Below are 22,142 nucleotides of genomic sequence, written 5' to 3'. Positions count from 1 at the left end.
GCTCCTCTCCCACTCCCTTTGCCATTGCTGCTCTCCTCCATCAGCTGGCACTTACTATGGTGAGATCTCGCCGAGGAGGGGGTCTCTGCCTCATCTTTGGTGACTCTGGGGAGGAAGAATTTCAGATGCTGTTGAGTTTCTGGCTTTTGGTCACATGTGTGTTCACAGAAGGCAAGTGAAAGAGAAAACAGAAAGGCAAGGACCAAACTTGCCCCATGGGCAAGGAAGCTGAAAGAGGAACCTGTCTGCCCAGTACCCTGAGTGGCAGGGGTCACACAGGTTTTGAGGGCATCCCTCAAATGGTTCCTGGAACAGGAACCAGCTTTGCACCATCAGGTGTCGCTTTGAAATGCAGCTGAGGTCACCATATGAAACAGCTTTCTCATTGCAGGCCTGACCCAAAAGACCTGGTCTGCAGAGGGGTTAAAATGCCCCAGCTTCTGAGAGGAGAGCATCTCCAGTCTGGGGGGGGAGAGGCTTCTACTCCCATCACATTTGCTGATCCTCAGCAGGTCCCTGGGCAATGCTATGCTCATGCTCCATCTGCCTGTGCAATGTCACCTCCAGAACTTGCTGCAGAGTTCACAGTGCTTGCAAGCGTTCTGCCCCCCTCACACCTTGTTACATTGCCCAAAAGCCTGCAGGAAAGGCTGCGCTGACACCCCAGCCACCAACGGCCTCCTCCCGACTGGCCACTTACTGCGTCGGATGTCAGCACTGGGAAGGGGACGGCTGTCAAATCTCCCATCCCTTTGGCCAGCGAGCCCATCCTTCTCTCGGCTTGCTATGAGCTGCTGTCGGGAAATGCCATCCAGATCCAAGGCACACGAATGAGCAGAGGAGCCTGGTCCCAGCTTCTGTGAGAACATCTCTCCATTCCCCTTTTTGAGGTAGGAGGCAGGGGCCCAGCCTTCTTGTCCCTGGTACCTGCAGTGGCAACAACAGCAGTGTCACTGCGCAGAGCCCCTGTGCTGCAGCGGGGTCGTGAGCCCTTCCTGGAGGAGCGCTCGAGTGGTGTTGAGCCATCGGACATCCCTGGAGCCAGAGCTTAGGACATGCATTGACTGAAGGTACTGAATGATCTGGGCAAAGCAAGCCTGTCCGTTGTCATGCTCTGTGGCACGTGGGCACATGGAAAGCTCCAGCCATGACTGATGCTCCTGTGAAAGCTGGCCGCAGCCAGCAGGCCTAGGACTGGGAATGGTGCGAAGCCCGATTTCCTTTTCACCTCAGCAATGGCATCAGTTCAGGAATAAAGCGCACTGGCAAGGGAAGCAGAGGGGAAAACCAGAGGGCTTCTCTAGGACTGATGTACATGTACCTGGTCTTTGGAGAAAGCGCAAGACCCCTGCCTGCACGCTGGCAGCCTGGATCCCTTCCCTGCTCTAAATGTGCACTGTTTAGAAGAGAAACCAGCCCCACGATTTAATTGAGAAACCACATCCACGGAGTCTCCCTGCCATGCTGGAGGGTCCTGCGCCAGCATCAGAGACTCTCCCCGCTGGCTGGGCTGCAGCCACTACACTCAGATGGCACCAGCTACTGAGCTTGTAATTGCCTTTAGAGCTCTCGTGGCAGCTCTCCTCCACTTAAAAAGTCAATGGGTGTTTTTCTGGGGTTTTGCTGCTGCCAAGACCACAGGTTCAATGTAAGGTTAAGAAAATTGCAGCATGTGCTCCCACCCTGCTCAAGACCGGCTGTTTGCTAGACCACAGACACAAGAAAATGAGCTTCCAGGAGAAAACAAGTATCAGTTCAGGATGATCTTGAGTCTTTGGCCTCCACACACTCTGCACACAGCAGACCTGGCTCAGACAACAGCCCTTCTCTGCAGGAGCCTCCTAACACAGCCAGAGGATCCAGCCTGCCTCCAGGACACTCACTGGTTTTCCTATCGGCAGTGTATGATGTAACACTAATGCTCTCACACCGGTTCCCTTTGCACTGCTGGGGCATGTGATGCCGTGACGCAGTCCACCTCCCAGCACAGAAAATCGGGTGATTTTAAAAATGTTTAACCACACCTATGCTTGGCTGAAGCCCTGAATGTCATCTAGCCTTAGTTTGAAGGGATGGAGAGAAATGAGTTCTGGTACTCTGTCCTTCCTGACATCCTAGACTTGCCTTTGGACTGTACATCCCATGTACATCAGGTCTCTGCTTTGCACAGACCCAGCTGCAGTGCCAGGGAAGAGGAAGAGGTAGGGATGGTACCTGATTTTCCACCAGCCCTCCAGGTTCTTCTGGATCACCTCCACCACAGCCCCTTTGTCCAGGTTCATTTCATCCTGGTCTCTTGCAGTATATGGGTAAATAACGGTGTACTTCTCCTCTGTTGGATAGAAAGTGGAGTTTCACGGAAATACTGTTTTACAGAAACCTGGACTCAGTTGAACAATGGGTAAGTGCTTTATATAATGATAATTCCTGTTGTAATACAGGTGAAAACACAAAGTGATACATGACCATTTATAAAAGAAATGCCAGTGAAATGTATTTCAAAACAAACCTATTTGCATTTTGAAATCTAAGTTTTGGTGAGCTAGTCTGGCCCAAGGAGACGCTGCCTAAACCAGTTCTTCCTCTCCCTTAGGATTAAAGACTATCTTTTATATGACAGCTCTCCTTTCACCTGCTCTTCACAGAAGCCCTTCCATGCATCCATTTCAGTTAAAATTCCTTTCTCAGAGCCTTTAAAGAAGAACTTTTCTCTATACAGGGAAAGAAATCCCATGGATAACAGGGAGTAACCCCACACATACAGATGTGCTCTCACACACAGCTCTCAAATTGCTCTACAACAGCAGGTCTACATGAACTTCCCCATTCAACAGCTGGGTACCCGAAGACATTGGTCAAAGCCATGTGGTAAGCCTGGAGAAGAGTCTGATGTCCTGTCCATGAAACCAAATGACAGTAAGCAGGGACATGGATGCTCTTCCCTTCAAGAGGAAGGGGAAACATCCCAACAGCCATGCAGACATGTCAGACAAACAGGTCCATCCATCCACCTCTCTTCCTCACCTTGTCCTGTCCTCTCTGGAAGAAACCCAGGAAACCAATTGCCTATGCTTAAGCAGTGTCACAATAGGGTGAAGGCCGTTTTGGGAAAAGTCTGCCTCCAAAACCCACACTTCTGGACATTTGTATATCCCCACTGTGCAGGTTTCCTGGATTTGTCTTCTTGGAGGAGCACAGCCCTTGAAGGGCCTGATTTCCCACTCTCTTTGTATAAATGAGTCAAAGCAGAAAATGCCCTGTCACATCCAGCAAATCCAAGCTGTGTCTTCTCCTGACCCCATCTGAGCCACCAGCCCCAGGGTCATGGCTCAGAGGAGTTACTCTTACAGGAACTAAGGCAGCAGTTGCAAGAAGTCTGCATACATGTGTTGGAGGAAAACAGAAAGTCCAGCTTCTGTACCCAAAACAAGACTCAAAAAGTGAGAAGGAACAGCTGATAGAGAAGAGAGAGGTGGACGTGAGTGGGCCTAATAGAAGGCTGAGGAGCAGGTATGGCACGCATTGAGGACTGACACAAGCAGGGTTCATCACATGCAAAGTAAGCATGCAGACAACAAGGCTCCAAGCACAAAACACGGGTAGCTGAACAAATCTCTGTGAAGTCCACCTTGACCCCATCCACTGGTGTACAAGTCCCCAAGAGTCCGACGGCGGCCAACGTGCCTGGGCAGAGACCAGTATCTCCATGGGACTGGGCAGAGCATGTTGGGGAAGCAGGAGAAGGACAAGAGAGGACGTAAGGAGGTGGCACTTCAGGTCCAAGAGGAGATAGGGCTGACACCAGAGAGTGGCACAGAGACTGTACTCACCTGGAGCCCTCTGGGGGCCCTCCCCGGTCTGAGACCCCCTCCCACCTCCATCTCCCCAGACAAGGGGCTGAGCCAGCTACAGCACTGCTTTGAGCGTACAGTGCTTAACAGGAAGGATGTAATCTCCAGGGGCGTTTCAGATTTGCTCTAAGCAAAGGTCGCAACCTTGCTGTTCTCATAAATGTGAGCTCCGTGCTCTGCACATGGGTTTAGCAGACATATGAATCGTCCTAGGACCTGAGCTTTGCTCCTCCTCCTCCAGTGCAGATCCTAAAGGAGGCATTGGGACGGCAGGACTGTGTTCCCTGGAGGTGGCACCGTCAGCCCCTCTGTGGGGGAGCAGAAAGGCTCCAGTATCCAGCTGCCAGTATCCAGCTGCCCCATTCCTGCTGCAGCACCGGAGCAGAGCACTGGACAGGCTGGACTGTTATGGGCAGACATGACTGAACAGCATGTGTGAGTTTGTCCTTCCTCAGGCTCATGTCCCACCTATGTCAGGGAGCAGTATGCGGTCCTGAGAGCAGCTCAGTGCAGTTCAGCAGGAAGAACCTGGGGCAGATGTCTCCAGCAGCTTCTTACCTTCATCGGGTTGCATTGAGAACTCATCCTGGACACCATCCTGGGCCTCCAAGCAGGTTGCTGGCACCCAGCCTTGCTGTTCTGATGTGCTCACAAACCACCAGCCTGAGAAGAAAACAGCAGGCAGTTGAGCCAAGGGCTCCCACCAGTCAAAAACTCCCTCCCTCCAAATCACAAGCCTGGGGGCTTTGCCTCCTCCACGCTGCCTACACGGGAACCTGGGGTGACCCCAAAGCAACAGAGCCAAGCGCCATCTGAAAGGGAGCATAGACAGCAGCACAGGAGAATCGCAGCTGAATGATATCTAAATGTACAGTTCCCTCCCCATGAAAAACAAGAGAGGATCTGAGAACTGAATGACTCCAGCCACCGTGTTTGCTTTCCATTTTTTTTCCCTTCATGGTTCATTTTCCCTCAGTGTGGGTCAGCAAGCCCTGGCTAATTAGCAGAGATGAATACACTGTCTGCAAATCGATAGCTGACTCCTGCTGTGCTCTCACCTTCACTACATTTGTGGAAACAGCAAATTTTAAAAGCTAAGTGCAAATGCAGGATTAAAACATGAGCTCTCCCAGTGGAAACCTAGACAGCTCCACAGTGGCCACAAGCAATCCTGGGCCACCCTGGATGTCCAATCAAAATAAACGCGTGCTCCTCAGTTATTAAAAGCCCAAGCTATTTGTGTCTTTAGGGGGAAGAAAAAATAAAGACCCAGCATTATCTCCAGAATCTCACCAGTGAGTCATTTAGAAAAACAACTAGATTGTTGGGGAGAGAATCAGCAGCTACCTGCATGGAAGGGAAAACCAGGGCTGACATTTGATAAATAATTTGCCATAGCATTTGAATTGGCTGTGCTAATAGGTTTCACTTGCTCAGAGTTGCTTTTATTTTCCTCATTCCCAAACATATCTGCTGGTGCAACTAGTTCTCTGGGGACTGGCTTTCCAGAATTTTAAAATCTATTTTCACAACTTCTCTTTAAACCTCCATAAGCAACTTCTGTTATCTTCAGGGAATAAATTCCCCTTTTCAGTAAACTCCAGAAGTTGGGCTCACAACATGACTTGATCCCTTTGCAGAGCTTAAGAGCTAGTTTAAGTTTTGAAGCAAGTGAACAGTTTGGCTGCCTGCCCTGGTCCAGACCGGGTGCTTCATTGTGTTCAGAGGCAGGAATTGCAAATGCACAATGGGGGCTTTCATGGGCACCATGAGAGTGTCCCTCTCTGTCAATAAAACAAGCCTGCCAACTGCGGGAATGGCTTTTGTCCTCAGGACCCATTAGCCAAGTTTTTCAGCATGGAAAAGCGTTAAGTAGAGACTGTAAAAGATGGACGGCGCCTGGCGCTCAGCACACGGGTAATCAGACCTTTCCTTTAGAGACAGCCCTGAAGTCTTGTCCACGCTCATACAGACAGCCTGCAGACTGAAGCTGCTTCCTTCAAGTCCCACCTCAGCTGACCATCCAAGGACATCCCTGTGAGGTGCCTGGAGGCTGTTTTGCTTAAGGTCCTATTAGGATAACACTGACAATACAGGATTGCTATTCCTGCCTCTGCTCTGTGATGCAGAGTAGACTGGAAGTCCTCTGCCAAGCCAAACTCTCTGTACCTGATTCGTTCTTCTCAATGATATCCACCAACTGGCCCACGCACAAGCTGATCTCGGAGCTCTCCTGCTTCTGGTAGTCCGCCACCACGATATACTGCTCCAGCACCAAAGGGTCAACCGATGCAGAGTCAGCTCCTGCACAGGGGGGACAAGAACCGACCCGTGTGCCAAGGTCAGCACCAGCTCCCAAGAGCGTGGGCCACCGCTCCCAAGCACTTGCTGGCCTGCGAGCAGCTCCAGGACACCCCAGGGACCCCAGCGTGAGAGACATGAGCCAGAGACTTGGGCAGAGTGAGGAGGAGAGAGACCAAACCAGCAGCCAGGTGAGATGGGTACAGCCAGGTGAAACCTTTCACTTGCTACCCACCTTCCTGCTCACAGACAGCCATCCAAGCAACCCCACCACTGCCAGAGATGCACAGAGCAGCCTGGTCCCCGCTGTCAGAGACCGAGGGGGCTCAGGGCAGCCTCTTGTGCCCTGGCACCAGCTGCCCCAACACAGAGACCAGCTCAGACCCCAACTCAATGCACACAACCTGCAGTGAGTTTTGCTGTTTCTGGCTACAGAGCCTGGACACCCGGGCAGAGGGGTGTCTGTAGGACAGAGCAGCATCTCCCATCACCATTGCCCTTACGCATTTCAGTCACCTTCTCACAACCTGCCAGCATGGTTTGCTCTCTCTACTATATGCTCCACTAACTCTGCTCAGCTCCTCCTGCTGGAAATTCCAATTTCATGTCAGAAAAGACAAAAATACCCCAAGGAGGAGCAAGTGGGCGGGATATACCAGGAGCAAAGCTTTCCTTTGTCCAGACAGAGGCCTGACACCCAGAGGAGAGGCGGGTGCAGCGGGGCTCGCTAGCCACTGGGCCACTCTGGCCACTGGGCCACTGGCTGCACAGAGTTCAGGCGGGCTGCCAGTGGCGCTGTGGGCTAAGGCCAGGGGACACCCAGGAGCACTGCCAGCCCCTTCTGCCAGGGCACCAGCAGCGAGGCACAGCAGGGCAAGGCTGATTTGTTTTTTTGCAAGCACATTTTCATTTAGGAGAGTGCTCTGGCTATAGATGCGCCCTCTCCGCTTGGTGTTCCCTGCTATGGGAGCACTGCAACAGAGCTCTCCACTCGTGTCTGTCACTGCTTTAGAAACATGGCCCCAGAGTTGTCCCTATCTACCCTTTTCTCAAACGTGCACAGAGGCTTGCTGTGTGCAGGGAGACCACGATGCGAGCCAGGGCTTTGCAGGCTCATGTGAAGCAGACACTGCATGTGCTCAGGCCCAGCCTATTCAGCCCCACTGAGCCAGGCATTCACCCGGGCTCAGACTCCTACTAAACCAGTCACGAGGCGTTCGGCTACCCAGAGCACCAGCAGCACTTGCCCCATCTGCCTCCAAAAGCCTCCAAGAAGCAAAAAGGTGTCACTCTTGCCCATGACTCCCCTCCACCCCAAGCCCTGGCTCTGGCCTCCAACCCTCTGGCCTTGCAGCTTCACAACCTGTCAGATGAGGACGCTGTTGGATTACTATTTTCTCCTCACGTGTGGTAAGAATTAATATCTGCCAAGTGCTTTGGAAATAGGATAGTGTTTATTATTATAACACAAGTGATACAAAAGAATCACACACCTGATCATGGATGTTAAGTCAGATTTACAGGGGCTGTGCATGTACTTTGAGCAGGGAGCTGCAAGTTTTGGGTTGGGGCAGAAATCACATCTGGCCCAGCCCTCTAGCTGCTATGGCACGGCAGATATACGGGACAATTACCTCCCAGTCTCTGAAGGGTGCAAAATTATATAGGGAGTGGTGGTTCCTTGGGAGAGTCAGGTGAAATGCAGCAAAGAAATTCATACTAGGTTATCAGAAACATGTTTCTATGGGCAAGTGCACCTACACTGCAAGAGGCCCCAACAGCTCCCTCATCACATGAGAGGCCTCAGCCTGGCAAAAGATCTTTCCTACGGGGAAAACTACTGGAGGGCATAGGCTCTGCCACAGGAAACCTAGGGTGGCATACTCATCCCGAAAGGTTAGGAGTGGAGATGGACAAAATCTAGCAGGTCTTCAGCAATCCTAGGATGTTCTGCTGTCTCACAGTGAAGTTGTCCTGTGCACAAGGTCACAACTTCTTAAACTGGTTCTCAGAAAGAAAGACCACAACAAAGATTTAAATGAAGAGTGTATCTTCAGGACAGTCTTATTTAAAGGAACAGGAGGCAAATTGTCTGTGTTATTCTGCTATAAACACTCTGCAGAGCTCCAGGTGAGCTGGCCAAGTGCAGAAGATCTGTTACCACTAATGAAAGCTTTCTCCATACCGAAACCCAGAGGTGGGGCACCAGACAGAATTAAAAATAGCCCTCTAAAGTCAATGGTGGATGCTAGGACTATCTGTTCTACTAGCTCAATTAAAGGTTTGTGCTTAAAATGATCAGAGGATCTACCCAGCCCCTGAGAGAAGAATAACAGCTATAGGAAGAGAGAAGTACTCTCCTTTCTACCTTCCTCACCATAATTACACCAATTGCTCTGAGGCTATTTGTAGTTTCAGCAGCCAATTCTGGATTCTCCAATGTAGCTATTAAACCAGCAACAGGAGTTGTAAACTGAGTTTGGAGGAAGAAGTAGGAGTTAATTTCAGGAGTATCTTCACCTGGCATAATCATTCTCAACCACAAAAATACACACCCAACAACAAAACATCCTATATATGGGCAGACTTTGGTCTCTTAAAAATAGCAATGGTGTAAGCCTTACCATCTAAGATGGGAGACAGTACTAAAGCTCTGCAGCTGGGGAGGGGAGGAAGCATTAGTATATCCAGAGCCCACAGGTGAGTGAGTTTTGCAGGCAGGAGCACAGACTGTGTATCCTGAATACCCCTCACTTGTGAGACTGGCACAAACATGGCCTAGAGAAGGGATGTGCATTGAGTCAAGAGCCCACTGAGGTTCTGGGACTGGACTTGCAGACTTGGGTTTGCCATGGATGCAGGAGAGCCACCGGGGAGATGCAGTGAGCTCCAGAGGCGGGGCCAGGCAGAAGCTGCCTCCAGGCAGTGCACATCCCAGCTCCCAAGCCCAGGTCTGCTCAGTGCAGTGACCTTGCTCTTAAAACATATATATGGGTCAGCCTGTAAATCTTTGCAAGTTTTGTTTGACCAGGAAGTTGGCCATTCACCTGAAGTGTTGATACGTACAAAACCAGTGGGAAATCTCATTGATATAGGGTTGCTTGTGACATTTTCAGCCTTTCCAATTTCTGGCTTTGCAGTATCAGTGCCAGAAGTGAGGACTTTCTTACCGGGCTTGGACACTGGTGCCTCCAGAGTGAAATGAAGAGCTCAGGACTGAAATAAGGGTGCACAGGTATTTGTTTTTGAAGCCTGCCCTTGCTGTACACTCTAGCCCTTGCCTAATACATCTTCCAAAAATGTCATGCTTTGGATAAAGTTTCTTCCCCCTAGTCCTCTGGCCTGTGCTAATCAGATTCAGTGCTCTCAGGACAGCCCCTCTTCTCCCAGACCTGCTAAGTTTGTGAAGATCAGTACTGCAAAAGTGACTTTCTTCCTGCTCTCAAGTGAAGTGGGCACTAACTAGATGCTGTGCTGTACTCTCTGCAAGCCTTCTCATCTCTCCAGGGTTTTTTCCAGAACTGGAAAATAATCACATGGAAATACCACTCACCAGCAGAGTTTTAGAAAGGTCCCCCTACGGCTGCTGTAGGACATGAGAGCTGTATTTTCACTATCATTAGATTGAATACTGTGGTTTGGGGTCTCTACATCACTGAAGGCACATTACATAGCACAGAAAAAGGGACATGGCCACTCAAGAAAACATCTAAAATAAAACTGGCAGGGGGATACTGGAGCTCTCTGCCAGCCTCCTTGGGCAGCTCCACCCAAATATAAACTCTGGACACAGTTTCAGGTTCCCCTGCACTAAGTTAGTGCTGCAACAAACCAATGACTCTCCATCTGTGCTTTCTGTTGAACTGCGAGAGGAGGAAAGAAGAGAAATGCTCAAAACAGCCTTGGGGACTGATACGATGACTACTTTTAGACACACCTAAATCAGTAGCCAAGTCAGTCTTCAGAGTCCCAGAGTCTGGGGAATAATCCACCCCCACAAAAGCTGCAGGCTGTATGGAGCCTGGGCCCATGTCTAAGTCTCACAGACATGTGGGATTACAAATACTGGTAAAAAAACTAAGCAGAGGAAGCAGATTTTATTTCCAGTGCTCACTCACATCAGGCCCTCCTCGCAACATCCAATGTCACTTGAGTCTCTTGCTCACCACAGGGGGTTGAGGGCAGGCAGCACTTTAACCCACCTCACATCCCAGTGTTTGTTTAAATCCCATTTCAAAACAGGGCTTACTGTTGCCAAGAGCTTGGGAGCTCTTTCCAATGCTCTCCGGAGGAGCAGTTCATCTCCTCTTCAGCAATGGTGGGAGAAATTACTTATTGGAAAATTCTTGTGATTTTTGTTTATTAGCGGCTATTGGATGCCCCATCCTCAGGGAGATCCTGTATTGAATGAACCTTTTTTGTGCCTTGCTGCATATTTGCCACGTCAAAGCAAGCCTGGCTTGAGGAACCAATGAAGCATCAGGGAATTCCTCAAGGTGTAAGAGGATTCGGTGTAAGATGAGTCAGGGTGACAGCACTACAGCCAAACTCTGTTTCTGCTGCCAGAAAACGCAAGACAGTAAGAGGAGTCTCTGAACATGTCTGGCACAAGGCCTTTGTAACATTACTGCATGCAAACACCTTTCCCTGATGGCTACTGCATGTATGTCAGGTGCATGGGCAAAACATCACATCCTGCCCTGCCAGAGCAGGCTCTGGCTTGGACGTTACCCAAACTCTCCCTGTTCCCTCCCTCTCAATGGTGCCAAGCAAAGAGCATCCCAAAGAGCATTTTCTCTTTGACCTCAGCAGCATCCCTGTGTCACAAACTCATCACGCCAAGAGGATGGTAGAGTGAAGCTGCCCATAAACCTGCAGTGGGAAGGCAGGACGAAGCTGTGTTCACAAGCAGGAGAGAAGTTCCTACTTCTCTAACAGCCAACATCCTTAAATTGAATTTTGACCTCAAAGAACTAAATAATGCATCAGAAATTTTTCTTCTCATCTTCTCAACCCTAGAGAGGCCTTCTTTTCTCTTGCCTAATGTAAGTGGACAGGATTCACAGTGATCTAAACACACACTGAGCTCATAGAGAAATATAACACTCTTCCCTTACTCAACAAATGTTCCTGCTGAGCCAGAACAGAAGTTTCCAAGATGGAGATGACAGTATTTTTATTTTACCTCTGTTTTATCAAAAGAGAAGGAAAAAAATTGCAGCCTGGTTTTGTCCCCAACCATAGCCAGACACCTCTCTGCCTCCAGGTGGTTGAAGACCACCTCTTCAAGTACAAGAAAGCTAGTAAAAAAACCTGAAGTCTGTGCTTTTAACTGGCTCATGAGAGCTATAGAATGACCATCCCAAGTTCCAGCCTTGACAGACACACCTTGCAGCAGTCAGAGTTTGAGAAGAAAAGGTTGTCCAAAGGTTTTAACCATACTGGTAAACCCCTGCTAGTTGAATCAGGAGAGCACCCTCATGACCTGCCCATGAGAACGGACCAAAACTAGGAACCCCTGTTCAAGCAGACAACATCTGAGCTTTTCATACACATTCTACAACCAGTCTCAGTCAAGACACTGGGACACCATCAGTTCCTGAGGGAGGGATGACCTGCAGCTCCAGTGGAAAAGAAAGTGGAATCAAATCTTTGAGTCTCCCCTCTACCTTTCTCTCTCCTCCAAGAGGAACCCACTCATCTACGTGGGGTTCTACTACCCACAACTCTAAGTGAATTTGCTTACACAGCTTACGGCAGTGCCAACCCTCTGGCCAAAAACCTTTCCACAACCTATTTCAGCAGAGTCTCCATCAAGCCAAAATTCCAACCTTCCTTCCCAAAGACCCTTGTGCTATTTTTATACCTCCTGTGGCTCCAGTAGATGAAAGATGCCCTCCCTAATCCATGGATTGAAGGCTCTTCCCCTCCTCTCTCTTTCTCCTTTCTGGGAAGCTCAGATAACCACTAAAGCACACCAACTAAGGGTTCTTTCAGATGTGTTCCCCTCTCTTGAGGAGCAGGGGTAGAGCATTCCAGACCCAGCTATCCACCCAAATGGTCCCAGCTGGTGCAATCATTAAGCAGAACTTACTAACGCATCAGGAGACTTTCAACCTCATGCTGACCACCATGCAGCTCAGACGCTCCTCTGGATTTGGGAAATTTTGCATCCCCATCCTCCTGGCTGCAGACCAAGCCCTGCCCTTCACTCAAGACCTGTAACACAGCCCCTGCACGTGGAGCTGCATCAACAGCCAAGAACCAGTCCCAGCCCACCGTACCTTCTCTCCACTACTGCCCTGTGTCCACCAGCTGCTACAGAAAGCTACAGGGAATGTGACAGCTTCTTGCAAGGGTCTTGGCCACCCAGCCCGAGCAAGTGTGCCCCGGCGAAAGGCAAAGCAAGAGCAAGGGCCAGGTAGCGAGCGGCTGTTACTACCTCTCTGGAGGAAAGAGGCCGTTCTCTGGATAAATCCTGATGGAGGAACAAAATGATGGGAGACAAGGCATGAGGTGGGGAGGGAAATAAACTCAGGGGTGGCAGCAATGGTGACAACAACTCGATTAATGTGTGAACAGGGAGGCCAGCACAGCATGGAGAGCTGCAGGCGTCTGTCCCACCTTCAGGAGAGCCACAGGAGGAGCAGGGGATGTGGGAACACGACTTGGAGGCTGCAGTGAAATCCTGGGTGAATGGAGGGGGCACACTGTGTCAGGAAACCCCATGGGGGAGCACAGCAGGGGCCTGGGTCACCATGGGGCTAGGCCCTCGCCCCATTCCAGGACACCATGGCTGTGGGTAAAAGGAGGAGCTGGTGGAACCAGCGGAGAGGAAAGGAGTCCTTACCAGACCTCTTCTTTCCAATGGGCTCCCTGAAAAAGAGAAGGAAGAGCGTCAGCAGAGGGATGGGGCAGTTGGATTGTTGGCCAAGTGGCAAACCCACCCAGGAAGGCACAGCAGTACTGGCCCTGGTGGGGCTGATGACCTCCCTCACAGGTGACATGGAGCATCACCCACCTTGCAAACAGCCCATCTCTCCCCTCCATTCCTTTAGTAATGTAATGCTTTTGTCTTTCGCAGGGTGAGGCTCGGTTGCTGGCCTGGCCTCCTGGGTGGCTTGATCTGACAGCCACAACTCCCACCATGTCACTTGGCAAAGGTGGGTTGATTGAGATGATCTGGCAGCAGAGCCAGAAGCTGGGGAAGCCCAAACCCCCAAAACTGCTCCCAGCACAGAGCACAGCTCCCATAGAAGTGGACACCAGTTTGAAGACAGAGGAAGATACTGAAGTTCCTCCATGTCCCATGCCGGTTTTGGGGACAAGGATAGAGAGCAGTTGGGGAAGGGGCAAACATTTACACCCCAAAACAGGAAAAATCATTAAAACGTTGTAGAAAGGATAAACACCAGGGCTGTGCAGCAGAAGTGCCTCTAAGACACAGCAAGCAGGAGCTATTGGTGGTTATGAGGAGGCAATGATGTAGCTTCAGCCCAAGTCTTCTCGCTATGGCCAGTGCTGGCCACACCACTGATGGGATGGGTTAGAAACCACAGGTCCTGGATCCCTTCTCTTCTTTGAGTGTTACCAAGAAACATGGTTGCTGAACAGCCTCAAACCCAGGTCACAAACAAAACTCTTCAGGCACAATGACATCTGGGGTATTCCATGATTAAAAAACAAACACCAAATCAAGGAAAATATGGGCCTAGACAAGCCTCAAAAAATCATGGTTAACAAACCAAGACACCCAGTCAGCCTGAAACCCAAACAAATGCACCAGCCCTGTCCCCAGCCCAACCACAATGGTCTGTGATGCTATGAAAGGCCTGTCAACACTTTCACATAATTCATCACTGTGGCCTTGTAATGTGGGGGCGATGGTAACCTGCTCCCTCTTCACTTAGGGAGGAGACTGCTTTCCCCACTCCTCAGACTCACACCATGACAGATCAAGACCATCTGGCCAAGATGAAATATTCTTGTACCAGGAGACATGCATCGATCCTTGTTACTTCCAGGAAGAGTAAGAAGCACAGAGCAAGCACTGGAGCTTCCAAGGAGGCAAACATCCACCTGGTGATAAGGGGACCCTCCCTCTCCTTTGTTTTCAGGCCAAATCCCTTCATGCTCAGGAGGAAAGCCAGCCAGAGCTGGGCCATGCTTTGTTCTCTTTCAAATCTGCATTTTCAGACCATAATTACTGCAGACATTTTATTCCCCTAGAACGATGGGGTGATGTGGGGACTCGGCTGACTTCAAAGACTGCCCACCCATCCTGGCAATGTGTTCTGCTTGCAATGCCTTACCCTCCCAGTCCCTCCTTCCCTTTGCACCTTAAACCTCTGCTACTCACCCATAGAGCTATCAATAAAATTAAATGAAATGCAACAAAGATGAACTAGAAACAAATGGGATATATTGTTATGTAGAAACTGGAGACTCTTAAGCTCAGAGACCACAGACTGTGCAAAGACCTGAATATCATGTCCCAGGTGCAGAGACCAATGGAGGAATCTACTGGACAGAGCATCCCAAAGACATCTGTAAACAGAGATTACATTGCAGAGCTAAATCAGAGTTTATTAGCAAGCCCCATTGAATTTGCCCCAGTCCAGTGGTATGACAGGGAAGGGAAGTGAAGCAAGGCCAGATGAGGATGCTGGAGATCAGCAGGTGGGCATGGCACCCTCATGCTGACAGGAGGGTGCTGATGGAAATAACTGGGTTTTTTCCACTTGCCATCTGCTAAACCTATTACTGTAACTCATCCCCCTGTTTCCTTTCACCGGCTGCTCTGTCTGAGTGAGGGGGCAAGGAAGGAGCTGCAATTTCACTTTACTGCTGGGTTGTTCCTGGCACGGATACAAAGAACTGCAGGTCTGAAGACTAGCAGTCCCAGCCCACCACCTCAGAGGGGACAAGCACTCAGACAAGACAGGAAACAGCAATAAACTCCCGGCAGCATCTCCTCCTCCTCTTCCATTCCCTGTGGCCAGAGAAAGGCACGCAGCAGAGCTTGCAAGCACGGCTTCCTGGAAACCAGTGGCTTCAGAAGAAGAGAAGGAAAGGCCACTCATGCCCACAACAGCCAGGCTGTGCAGATGAGCCAGGCACTCACAGCACAATTACAGAGCATGAATACACAGCTGTGACTTTGTGCCACCAACCAGCCCCACAAAGTTTCCCAGGTGGTAAAACCCAGGACCAGTTCTCCACCTGTACCCCAGGACTTTCCCAGCTCCTTGTTGGGAACACTGATGGCAAGTGTTCCTGTGTGACCAGAGTCTCACGTAAAGCACTGAGCCCACAAGACAGAGTGTGGTGGACTCAGCAAAGTGTCCTTCAAGAACCTAATCATCCCCCAGCGCAATCCTGAAAGGAAACTTTTACATATGGAGAACTCTTAAAACCATTTAATTATCCCCATGCCACTTTTTTTTAGGAAAAGAGAATCAGGTTACTCAAGCATCTTCTCTAATGTATGAGGCAGCATCCCTCTGGATCCAGTGATGGGAAGGAGTGAGATGGGGAGCATAAGATTGCGGTGAAGGCATGAGGCAAAGATAACAGCTTGGAGGATAGATTAAGAACAAACACAGGCTGTTCTTCAACAATATGTAGGATGCTGTGGACACTGAAAGTCTTCATGGACTTAGAAGGTCATTTTTCAGGCAAGAAATGTTCATTAAAAGCCTTTAATTATAAAACCAGTAAAATTCTAAAGGCTAGAACAATGTCTAAAGAAGAGATTTATAAGCTTGCTTGAGTTTAAACTCTTTCCTAAGGCACTCATGTTTGGTGGCTGCTAGGCTAGGCAGACTGCTGTGTGCTGCAGTGAGGTGGCTCTGAGGTTGCCACACAGAAGAGCCCATGTTGCAGTGGGAACTCACGGGAGAAAGGTGACCCAACATGTGGCTTGGGGACCTCAGCACCACCCCCGCTGCCCCACAGTCAGCTCATAGAGCAGGAGAGGGACAGTGCAGCACCAACACAAGGAAGACAACTCCAGCTGCTGTAAAGCACACCACCAGGAGCCACGATCAACACACAAGATGAGACAGATTTGAGGTCACTGTTCCAAGAAAATATCTCCCACAGAAAAAAAAATCTAGCTTCTGTAAAAAAAAACTCCTTCTGTAATACAGTAATGTCATCAAAATAGCTATCAGGAGGTAGTTCATCTTGTAAATATTCAGCAAGCTTGGAGATGTTAGCAAAGTTTATGCAGGAGAGAGAGACTGAGAAATGGGGTATAACAGAGCTCTTGTTTGGAAGAACTGATGTTAAGCAAATGCTCCACGGAGTGCTGAATGGAGCCCCTGTCCCCCACGCTGCAGTGCCAGCACTATCCCTGTGTTTAACCACTGGAGAGTCGGCCAAGATGAACCTTTGGGCTCAGAAAGCTGCCCTGTTAGCACAGAGAATCAAGTACTCTGTCCATGCAAGGGGCTTGCACTGGCATAAAGTGTATTTTTGCAGAGTGGATTCAACCCTTCTGATATTTCTGTCTGCTGTCATCTAGGAAAGACAGTTCTCAGCAGAGAGTGAAAGAGACCACTATTTTGGAGCTGAGATCTAGCCTGAACTCCTGGTGAATCTGCACATAGGCATCAGGAAAACTGCAAAACAAGCAATTCATTATACAGGCTGTAATTTGTCTGGATAGCAGGACACAGCTCAAAAACCACAAGCCAGCAAGCATCCTTATCCAAATCAAGATCCATCAACTCAGAGATCTCTAGTTTACAAGCAAAACCTCCTGAAATGGCTTCCTAGATGGGGCAGCCACTCTATCACAGCCACTCTATGGAGCAGGGACCTGAGCCTCCCCTTTTTCTATTAAATCCCCTGACACCTAGCCCAGGAGTTCATGCCCAAACACCCCCAAGGGTGACATGTGACTTTGCTCCTGACACAGCTGAACTACAAGGAAAGGTAAGAACACAAAAAGCTATGGGAAAGCAGGAAGAGAGGAGACTTGCTTCTGGAAAACACTGGCTACAAGTTTGCACTTCCAGTTCATGGAAACAAAGGGAATGAGCAGATTTGCTCCCTGTTGCAATGATGGAAATGTGCTTCTGTCCAGTGTCCTCTTCTGGCACTCTGGACCAAACACAAATCTCTTACCAATGGCTGCCAGCACTATGACCCTAAGCAGGACCTTTCAGTCAGCCCCTGTGGGAGACAAACTGGCAGTCAGAGGCCCAAGTCTCATTTTAGCCCAGTTCTCCCTTTTCTGATTTATTGGGGCTGGTGTCTGCCTGGAGTCCCCATCAGTCTGTGTGCGGGAAACAATCCATTACCGCAACTGCCAGCGTCACCCCCACCTAACTGCACATCACCAGGGATTCAGCATTAATAGAATGATGATGGGTTGCTGAAGCTGCTGCAGGCATAACCTCATTAGCAGCATATGCTTTCCTTATCTGGTCGAGTCCCAGCTCATCGTCATGCACCTTCCAGCCCGAGTGGCACAGGCAGCCCCCCCAACAGTAACAGCCCTTTTCTGATTCAGCAGCCTGGGACCAGGGACCTGCCTGTCCTCTTTCTCTCTCTGGTGATGCTCCCCCTGGTGTGAGCAGGGTTACTCCCTCTGCACTTGGTCCTTCACCCCAGCAAAGAAAACATCTATAGCAGCAGAGCTGAACTGCCCTTGAAACACCCCAAAATTCTCTCCCTTTAGCCAACATCTGTTTTTGGGAGAAATAGCAGGAAGGAAAGCTGGGGATGTAGCTCAGAGGATACCCACACATACATAAAGGAAGGAAGAAAATAATCTTTAAAAGCTGTCCCAGGCTTTGGCTGCCATCAACAGCCCTGATGCAAGTGGAGTTTGTCATGAGTGTGTTTGCCCAGAGGAGCTGCAATACTGCAGCCACAAGCAGCAGCCAAAGTGACAGGGAGATTTTGCTGGTGCCCTGGAGGAACAGAGAGCTCTGGCAGGCCAGGTCTGTGGAGCAAGGATAAAAGGAGCCATTCTCCAGTAAGCTAGGAGAAGGAGGGGAGAAGAGGCAGCCCCTCTGCTGGGGGTATGGAAACTGTAGTGAAACTTCTGCTGAGAGGGCAAACAAATCTCTCCAGCTTCTGCCGTGTGGTGGCAAAGGCCAGGTGGGCTTCAGGCCACCACGGAAGGACCATGGCCACGAGTGCTGCTCATGTTTCCTGGCAGGCAGAAGCAAAGCACAAGTCAGTGCTTTGGATCAAAATCCTCAGGGAGGCTCTGTGCCTGCCTACAGCTCAGTGCCGAAGATGGAAGACATCACTGGAGTGAAAATGTAGCTCCTCAGTGCTTCCCCTCTCCATTTTCAATCCCATTCTTTGGGATGTATAACCATGGTAGCAGAATCAGTCACCAACACCCAGGAGTGCTGGGAAGCTGGGGCAGGGACCTGCTGCTGTGAGCGGGACCTGTGTTAGCAGATCAAGGCCAGAGGGCCACCCCCTTCCCTGGCCCAGGCTGCTATCCTGCCACAAGAGGACCAAACCCCAGAGGCCACCTTCTAAAGCAGGGCACAGTCCTGCAGCAACACTGCTGGCTGAAATGGTGTCAGGGAAAGCCACTCTGGCTGCATGCAAAGGGCTTTGAAGATCAGCTAAACTGGGAAGCAGCAGCCCAGGCAATGTGCACAGTGCCTTTCCTGGAGGACGTTTGCTTAACGGTGGCAGGAGGTTTCTCATCTGCAGGCTAAGCAAGTTAGATGTGGGGTTTCTCTGGTTCCCACCACTCCACAGCCCACCCAGCAGGTGGAAAGCACTGCTCCCAGTACACCTATTTGGGTGGTAGTGGCTGGGAAAGTCAAACAACCTCAGTGAGCAGGGAGGAGCAGCAGCTGAAGTTCAACAGCCAAACCCCCAGCTGGGGACTCCAAAGCCAGGATGGGCACAGATGTAATCCCACGCACTGCAGCCTCTGCTGAGACATAGGCTCCACCTCCACTATTATCTGCTCTTGTAGAGGTCATGAGCCCTTAACAAGACTTCCGAGATCCCTGGTGCTGGGACTGCTGCCCACTCCAATCCTCAGCATGCTGTCTGGGCAGCCAGGGAGCCCACAACAGCCTTTCAGCCCTGCCCTCCCTTTGCAGGAGACCTGCTGGACTCAGACAGACCCAGCACATAAGGATGAAGATATCTGAGCAATGAGGAATTTACATCTTTTGAAGACCTCTAGAACTTCTGAAGCTGGTAGCTTTCAAACTGAATCCACAGCCCCCAAAGGAAGCAAGGAGGGATGCTCAAGGACATCTTTCAAGCATGTTAAGAGATAGTAAATCTGTTTTACAGGTGTCTGCGTCCCCACTGGAAAACAAAAATTGTGTTTGTAGGCTAAAAGGCTCAAAACAAACAACTTGAAGTAGCTTATATATAATGGGATGCTTAGCTACCAAAAAGAAAACAATGAAAGATGCTTTTAATGAAAGACACTTCTCAAGCCCTGGGTACCTCCTATACAGAGGACAGCAGCTCTGCAGCCTCTGGGAAGCAGCACAATGATGGCTCCTTCCCCAGCATGCCCCGCTTGTACACAGTGGACAATTATTAAGTAATCACTTCGGATCTTGCTTCACTACTGAGTTAACCTGGGCTCCCATATGTCGCAGAGCCGAAATTCAGCTGGCGAAGAGAGTGAGCAGCTGAATGCCTTGACTCAGCAGTGGCTTTGTGCCCAGCCGTTCAGACTTCCCCAGCCTTATTCCAGAAACTCTCTGCTGCGGCTAAAAACGGATTTAAATTGAAAAAGAGTGGATAGGAGGTAAGGGGGGGGTGCACACTGCAATTTCCCACCTCAACAGCCAAACATCCTGCTGCTGCTCAGACCTGCTGAGATATGCAGGGAGCAGGAATTCGATGATTTCTCTTTTTTGAAACTACAGTTTTCATAGGGCTTCCATCCAACACCAGGGAGAAAAATCCCACATCCCCACAGATTGCTAACTTTCCAGAGGATTTTTCTTTCCCTAACCATTTCTCTTCTCCTTCTGTCCCCCACCTGCTCTGTGGAGTCACCTCTTCCCAAATTTAACCAATCCCTCTGGATTACAGCCCCACTCTGACCCACCACCAGGCAGCCCTCCAAGGTGGAAGCAGTTGAGTTATCCCAGTCCAGAGCTTGCTGGACAGGGATCCACGTCACAAACACCACCGATCGTCATTGCCAGTGGAAACACCACAACCTCAATCTGGTCTTCTGTTTGAAGTGGTCTCTCCAGGCGGGAAGACGCTGGAAAGTTGGCGAGTGTGTGTGGAGGGTGTGGAGGAAGGGCTTCACCTCCCTCTGCCACCCACTGACTGCTGGAGACTCCTGTCTCAGCTCTGCTTTCAGCTGTGATCTACTACCCAACTAGAAACAATGAGGGACAAAGGATGCACAAAGGCAGCATTTGACTCTCCTCTCTGCTCAGTTCCTGTCCACACAATCTCCCTTTGTGCATGCTAGCAGCAGGGCTGGGGCTTGTAGAGCAGGCGAGAGACTGAGAAGGGGTGAGGAACTCAGTTTGCAGGGCTGGTAGCCAGCAGTGACCTGTTTTTGTTGGTGCTCCCAACACCGGCAAATGGACACTGAAGGGAGCTGCACTGCATGAAAGCAGGAGGTGAGCCCTGGCTCAGCCCATGAAATGCTCCAACACTGGGGAAATCAGACACAACGGGGGCCTGGAGATAGACACATGGGCTGTCCAACCTCCTCTTTCCATTCCCAAACACTGTCAGATGCAAAGACTAAATTCAACCTTCGCAGTTAAACCAGAGCTCCACGGACTGCAGTCAACTGTGGCCCTTAAAAGGGGTTTGACATCCTGGGGTGATGCAGGTTAGATGGATCCTCTACCTGCACTCCAGACAAAAGCAAGCAGAGGGTGCATCCAACAGCTCTCAAAGGTACGACTCCTTCACTGCCACCGCTGCCACTCCCGTGGGCTTGCTGCAACCTGAGGTGTCAATTGGGGAAGCTGAGGCAACGGACAGGGAGGGACAAGGAGAAGGAAGGTTCCCAGCTACGGTGCCATGAGAGTTGCTGCTTGGCTTGGCACCGAGCATGCTGGTGAGTCCTTTTTCTCTCCCTCATTCCCACCTTTCAGCCACCCAGCAGAAAAAGCTGCCTTTTCTTTTTTTTTACTCCATTCATGGCCTGGCTCCCTTTCAAATTCCAGGAGAAAATTATTTATCTGCTGGATGAATGATGACATCCGGCCAAACCCCAGACACGCCATCACGTCTGATCCAGCCCAGCCGTCTATCACAGCTCTCATCTCGTTATTGGTAAGCTGGCAGTGTGCCAGCACTCGGGGCTCAGGAAAGGGCTCCCACCAATCTCTCCAGAGGAGAAAGTCAAGGACTTTTATTAATTAGCATTTTGAATTGTAGCTAATAAATACCCCTCTGGCATTCAGTCTGGGATAGGAAACACAACAAAGACGACCTTGAGATGCTGTAGCATTTTCCTGCTGAAGGTAAATGGACAAGAGTCACCCGCTAAGTCCTGTGTGCTGCAAGCCTGCCTCTCCTCCCTGAAGAGGAGCAGGCAGCAGGAGGGAGCACAGCCACCACCGGATTCAGTGGTGCATCACCCACTCACGCACCCAGCTCTGCCATGGCCAAACACTCACAAACACATGGCAATCTTACAGGGAGTGCAATTTGGGATCTGGCCGCTGCTCAGCAGTCCCACAGGACACTGCAGGATGTACCTAAGGACGGAACCCACAACACACGCACGTGCTTGGAATTGAACTTTGGGCTGGCACCTCCGCTCCCCTTGTCTGTTGGACCCAAACCACAGACATGGCGAGGGACGTGGCACTGATTGCTGCTTGGCTGGATGGGCAGGAGCTACAGCTTCAAACACAGCAGAGCATAGAGCTGCACCCCTCTGGGGCTGATGCTCAGCGCCCAAAGGTCTCCACATCTGAATGTGTTCCTTGTTCTGGCCCCAGCCCCCACTCTGCCTGATTTCTGGCTCAGTCTACAAAATAAAATAAAGATGAC

The 22,142-nt window shown here is 50.3% G+C and overlaps 1 protein-coding gene across 3 annotated transcripts in view; it reads right to left on the bottom strand.

Moving 5' to 3' along the window:
• SH3PXD2B (SH3 and PX domains 2B) overlaps positions 1 to 22,142 on the bottom strand; it is a 79,014-nt gene that overhangs the window by 5,978 nt on the left and 50,894 nt on the right. For 2 of the 3 annotated variants that reach the window (XM_074915848.1, XM_074915850.1), the window contains 7 exons: positions 13,003 to 13,028; positions 6,021 to 6,155; positions 4,410 to 4,514; positions 3,629 to 3,712; positions 2,215 to 2,332; positions 701 to 927; positions 56 to 105 (listed from right to left, as the gene is read on the bottom strand). In XM_074915848.1, coding sequence (XP_074771949.1) covers positions 56 to 105; positions 701 to 927; positions 2,215 to 2,332; positions 3,629 to 3,712; positions 4,410 to 4,514; positions 6,021 to 6,155; positions 13,003 to 13,028 — 745 coding nt within the window. The remainder of the gene's footprint in view (positions 1 to 55; positions 106 to 700; positions 928 to 2,214; positions 2,333 to 3,628; positions 3,713 to 4,409; positions 4,515 to 6,020; positions 6,156 to 13,002; positions 13,029 to 22,142) is intronic. The other variant, XM_074915849.1, reaches the window with a different exon arrangement.

Source organism: Athene noctua, chromosome 12, assembly GCF_965140245.1.
Source record: "Athene noctua chromosome 12, bAthNoc1.hap1.1, whole genome shotgun sequence".
In the NCBI taxonomy this organism is placed as follows: Eukaryota; Metazoa; Chordata; class Aves; order Strigiformes; family Strigidae; genus Athene; species Athene noctua.
The sequence above is the reverse complement of the archived record's forward strand: the minus strand, read 5'-3'. Positions and strand labels throughout refer to the sequence as shown.